Source organism: Sinocyclocheilus rhinocerous, unplaced genomic scaffold, assembly GCF_001515625.1.
Source record: "Sinocyclocheilus rhinocerous isolate Xijiao unplaced genomic scaffold, SAMN03320098_v1.1 scaffold1430, whole genome shotgun sequence".
Taxonomy (NCBI): domain Eukaryota; kingdom Metazoa; phylum Chordata; class Actinopteri; order Cypriniformes; family Cyprinidae; genus Sinocyclocheilus; species Sinocyclocheilus rhinocerous.
In genome coordinates, this window is record NW_015636039.1 from 401,670 (window position 1) to 406,280 (window position 4,611).

Sequence of the window (4,611 nt, forward strand, 5' to 3'; positions counted from 1 at the left end):
TTGGAATTGAGGTTCATCAGACCAGAGAATATTGTTTCTCACAGTCTGAAGGTCCTTTAGGTGCTTTTTTGCAAGTTCCAAGTGGATTTTCATGTGTCTTCACTGAAGAGAGGATTGAGTCTTGCCACACTGCCATAAAGTCCAAATCGATGGAGTGTTGCAGTGATGTTTGTCCTTCTGTAGATTTATCCTATCTCCACAAATGATCATGGAGCTCAACTAGAGTGACCATCAGGTTCACTGTAACTGTAACATTTATTACATGACTATAATAACATAATAACCTGCACTGAATGATTTGAGAACTGTGCTGCATGGAACCGTGAATGAATGATTGTTTGCTTCTTTGTACCTGTGTGCAGGTCGTCCAGGTGAGAAGGGTGAGCCTGGTGAGAGAGGAGAGCAAGGATATCCAGGACCCCCAGGACCCCCTGGAGAACAGGGCGAACCTTCAAATGATGTCATCGTAGAGGGTAAAGACGAGTTTTGTTTTTATTGGGGGGAAAAAGTTAATAGGCAATTTTTAAGCAATAAGGTATATGTGGATGTTGGAATATAGTCACAGCTAAAGGGTCATATTTCCTCTGATTTAATTCGCAGGTCCACCTGGTCCAATGGGGCCCCCTGGTTCACCTGGCCTTCCAGGGCCCCCCGGGCCTCAGGGGCCACCAAGACACAGGAGCCACAGAGCACATCTCCACATGGGGAAAGAGTCTGTGGGTAAGTTAAAAATGGCTAAAATGATAAATTGTGCATATAAATATTTCAAAATTACCTCATAATCATAAAACAAACAAAACTATTTTCTTTCTTCCATTGATGATAATAAGAATTATAAAACACTTAATGTACAGACATGTTGCATTAGTTACAATAACTTACATCATTTTTGTTACTATTTACAAAATATTTTAATGTTTTAATATTTTATAATTTTCAGTAATCACATTTCTAATGTTCTTTATGCTTTATAAGTTTTTTCTCTCGCTCTCTTTTGATTTTGGGACAAAACTTGATTTTGGGTTTGATTTTCCCCATAAGACACATATTATATATGTAATCTCATTGTTTATCTTTAGGTCACCTTAATTCAGTCCCAAATGATGACACCATCAGCCAGAAAATGGTATCACGGAAGATAAACGGTACCAACTAGAGCAATGTATTAGTTGTTCTACATTGAACTACAGCCTTTATTAAACTTCACCACTGACAGTGTGATTGTGTTTGGCAGACTGTGTCATAAAGTCAGTGCAGAACCCAAGACATCTGATGAAAATGAGCAGCACGTTTGGAGCGTGGATGATGGACACTGCTGCTCATGACAATGAGAAGATCTGGGTAGCAGAACATTTCTCAGGTACTGAAGAGAGAACAAACACTCATCAATACAGCATATAAACTCTGCATTTAAACTATTTTCATTTGAAAGTATTAACTGTAATCACAATGTTTAATCTGTAGTATTTGACATTGTGCACTAAATGCTGTCATAGAGCACCTTGTATTGAACCTGGAACATTGCTTTTAAGATTTTCCCTATTTCATCTTCACAAATGTATTAGGACGTATCATAAAGGAGTACAACAGTATCGCGGCATTCCAGAACAGCAGCAGTGAATCCATTGATGTCCGGAAATTTTTCCAAGGTTGCGGCCACGCTGTACATAACGGCTCCATATTCTACCACATCGCTGGAACTTCCAATATTGCTAAGTATGTCTGAAGATAGCATGGGCAGATCTCCTTGATAAATATCATGATTATAAGTCATTTAATTGAGCCAAAAATCTAAATTCTGTCATTACATCACTCCAAACATATGGAGGAATAAGTGTGCCACTTAATAAAATGAAGGAACCAATTTTCATTTTAATAAATACATCCCCTTTCAAATATAATTTATTTAGAATTTAAATATAATTAATAGAATTTAAAAATTTATTTAATACATGTTTGAAATGTACTGAAGTGCAATGTAACCGTGAAATAAATGGACAGACTTTTAACAGTTTAGGTAACAATTTTAGTGTCTTTGTTATATGTTACATGTACTTATTACAGTAATAACAGTGAATTATGCATAATTGCATGCAACTAAGCCTAAACCAAACCCTAATCCTAATTCTAACCCTATAGTAAGTACATGTTAATTAATATTGCTCAGTACTTAATTGTATAATTACACTGTAACAAGAGCACCCTATTAAAAAAATAAATAAAATTGGCGCAAAACGGTCACTGGGGCGGTATCCTTTCAAAAGTTATATATGTGATACTGGTATGTACTTTTTGAAGCACTAATATGTATCTATCTAGGGGTAAAGAAGGTACAAAAATGCACCTTTTAGATTTTTTATCTTAGGAAACCAGCCTAGTGACAGCTTTGTGCCTCTTTTCCTAAGTGTAAAATATAGTGTAACTAAACTTGATGTAATTCTTGTTTAAATTGTAATGCAAATGTATTTACTAACTCAAACTATTTATTATCATAAACTAATAAAAAAAAAAAAAAAAAAAAAAAAATTGGCCTCCTACTTTTCAAAAAAAAAAAAAAAAAAAAAAAAAAAAAAAAAAAAAAAAAAAAAAAAAAAAAAAAAAAAAAAAAAAAAAAAAAAAAAAAAAAAATTGGCCTACTACTTTTCTTAGTGATAGTTAAGCCTAAACAATGTAGTTGTACAATTCACGTGTGAGCAACCAATGAACTTTTGGCAAAATTTTAAGACATGTCTCTTTGACACACAATTGCTGACAGTCATTCATAAGGAATCTTCCCCTCTGCCATAGTTCTCAAATCTCATTAGCAATTCAATTCAAACATGGCATGTTAAGATGCAACGGTCCCCATTAAAAATGAACACTTTGCACAAAACCTCACTATTTGTGTTCCAAGGAAGAATGAAAGTATAACAGCTTTAGAACAACATAAAAAAAGCCCTTTCCTAAGTTAATCTGTAAGAATACTTAATGTTCTTAACACATGCTGTCAATTCTCCAATATTCCCAGGTTTGACCTTCAGACGAAGATCTTACACACGCTGACCATTGAAAATGCTTTCTATCACAATAAGTCCTACCTCCTTGAGAACTCAAAGACCTATTTCAAATTGGCAGTCGATGAGAACGGTATGTGGATCATATTTGCCTCCGACACTGACGACAACATAATGGTGGCACGACTGGATGAGAAAACATTCTCCGTCACCACATACATCAACGCCACCTATCCCAGGACCAAGGTCGGTAATGCATTTATCGCCTGCGGGATCCTCTACGTCACGGATACTAAAGACACAAAAGTGACGTACGCCTTTGACCTCCTGAAAGAGAAGCCTGTTAGTGTCAGTTTAGATCTGAGGGCACCTGGAGGGGTTCTGTCCATGATCTCATACAATCCCAGGGACAAACATCTCTACATATGGGACAGCAGCTACGTCAAGTCATACCAAGTTCAGTTCCACTCAGATGAATAATCAAAAATCAATGACATAATTGCAATACTTTGTGTTTTGTTTTGTCATGTTCATGTATATTTATAAGCAAATAACCAATGCTTCAGTTGCTACCCATATGTGTACCCATATATTTTATTTTCTCGAGTGGATGATAGATCAAGAACTAAATTGTCTAACTAGTGATATTCGCATCAAATATTTGGACACTTCTGCCACCCTCAAATCTCATTGTGTTAGATAAAATATCAAGCCAAGTGTCATCGGAAAACAAAGAGCTTTTATTCAACCGATTTATTTATTTTATTTTTTTTGTATGAAATCAGTTCTATTCAAGTTGATACATTTTAATCATTTAAAGCCTAAATAGAAAATACTACTTTTCTTAGTGATAGTTAAGCCTAAACAATGTAGTTGTACAATTCACGTGTGAGCAACCAATGAACTTTTGGCAAAATTTTAAGACATGTCTCTTTGACACACAATTGCTGACAGTCATTCATAAGGAATCTTCCCCTCTGCCATAGTTCTCAAATCTCATTAGCAATTCAATTCAAACATGGCATGTTAAGATGCAACGGTCCCCATTAAAAATGAACACTTTGCACAAAACCTCACTATTTGTGTTCCAAGGAAGAATGAAAGTATAACAGCTTTAGAACAACATAAAAAAAGCCCTTTCCTAAGTTAATCTGTAAGAATACTTAATGTTCTTAACACATGCTGTCAATTCTCCAATATTCCCAGGTTTGACCTTCAGACGAAGATCTTACACACGCTGACCATTGAAAATGCTTTCTATCACAATAAGTCCTACCTCCTTGAGAACTCAAAGACCTATTTCAAATTGGCAGTCGATGAGAACGGTATGTGGATCATATTTGCCTCCGACACTGACGACAACATAATGGTGGCACGACTGGATGAGAAAACATTCTCCGTCACCACATACATCAACGCCACCTATCCCAGGACCAAGGTCGGTAATGCATTTATCGCCTGCGGGATCCTCTACGTCACGGATACTAAAGACACAAAAGTGACGTACGCCTTTGACCTCCTGAAAGAGAAGCCTGTTAGTGTCAGTTTAGATCTGAGGGCACCTGGAGGGGTTCTGTCCATGATCTCATACAATCCCAGGGACAAACATCTCTACATA

At 36.2% G+C, this 4,611-nt stretch overlaps 1 protein-coding gene across 2 annotated transcripts in view; it reads left to right on the forward strand.

Annotated features, from left to right (window-relative positions):
* The window catches only part of gldn (gliomedin), a 7,491-nt gene extending 3,755 nt beyond the window's left edge, over positions 1-3,736 (forward strand). Inside the window, exons 5-10 of one of the 2 annotated variants that reach the window (XM_016562224.1) lie at positions 363-473; positions 601-720; positions 1,080-1,145; positions 1,235-1,360; positions 1,566-1,716; positions 3,008-3,736. In XM_016562224.1, coding sequence (XP_016417710.1) covers positions 363-473; positions 601-720; positions 1,080-1,145; positions 1,235-1,360; positions 1,566-1,716; positions 3,008-3,473 — 1,040 coding nt within the window. In that variant the 3' untranslated portion in view covers positions 3,474-3,736. The remainder of the gene's footprint in view (positions 1-362; positions 474-600; positions 721-1,079; positions 1,146-1,234; positions 1,361-1,565; positions 1,717-3,007) is intronic. The other variant, XM_016562225.1, reaches the window with a different exon arrangement.
* Positions 3,737-4,611: the final 875 nt, after the last annotated feature.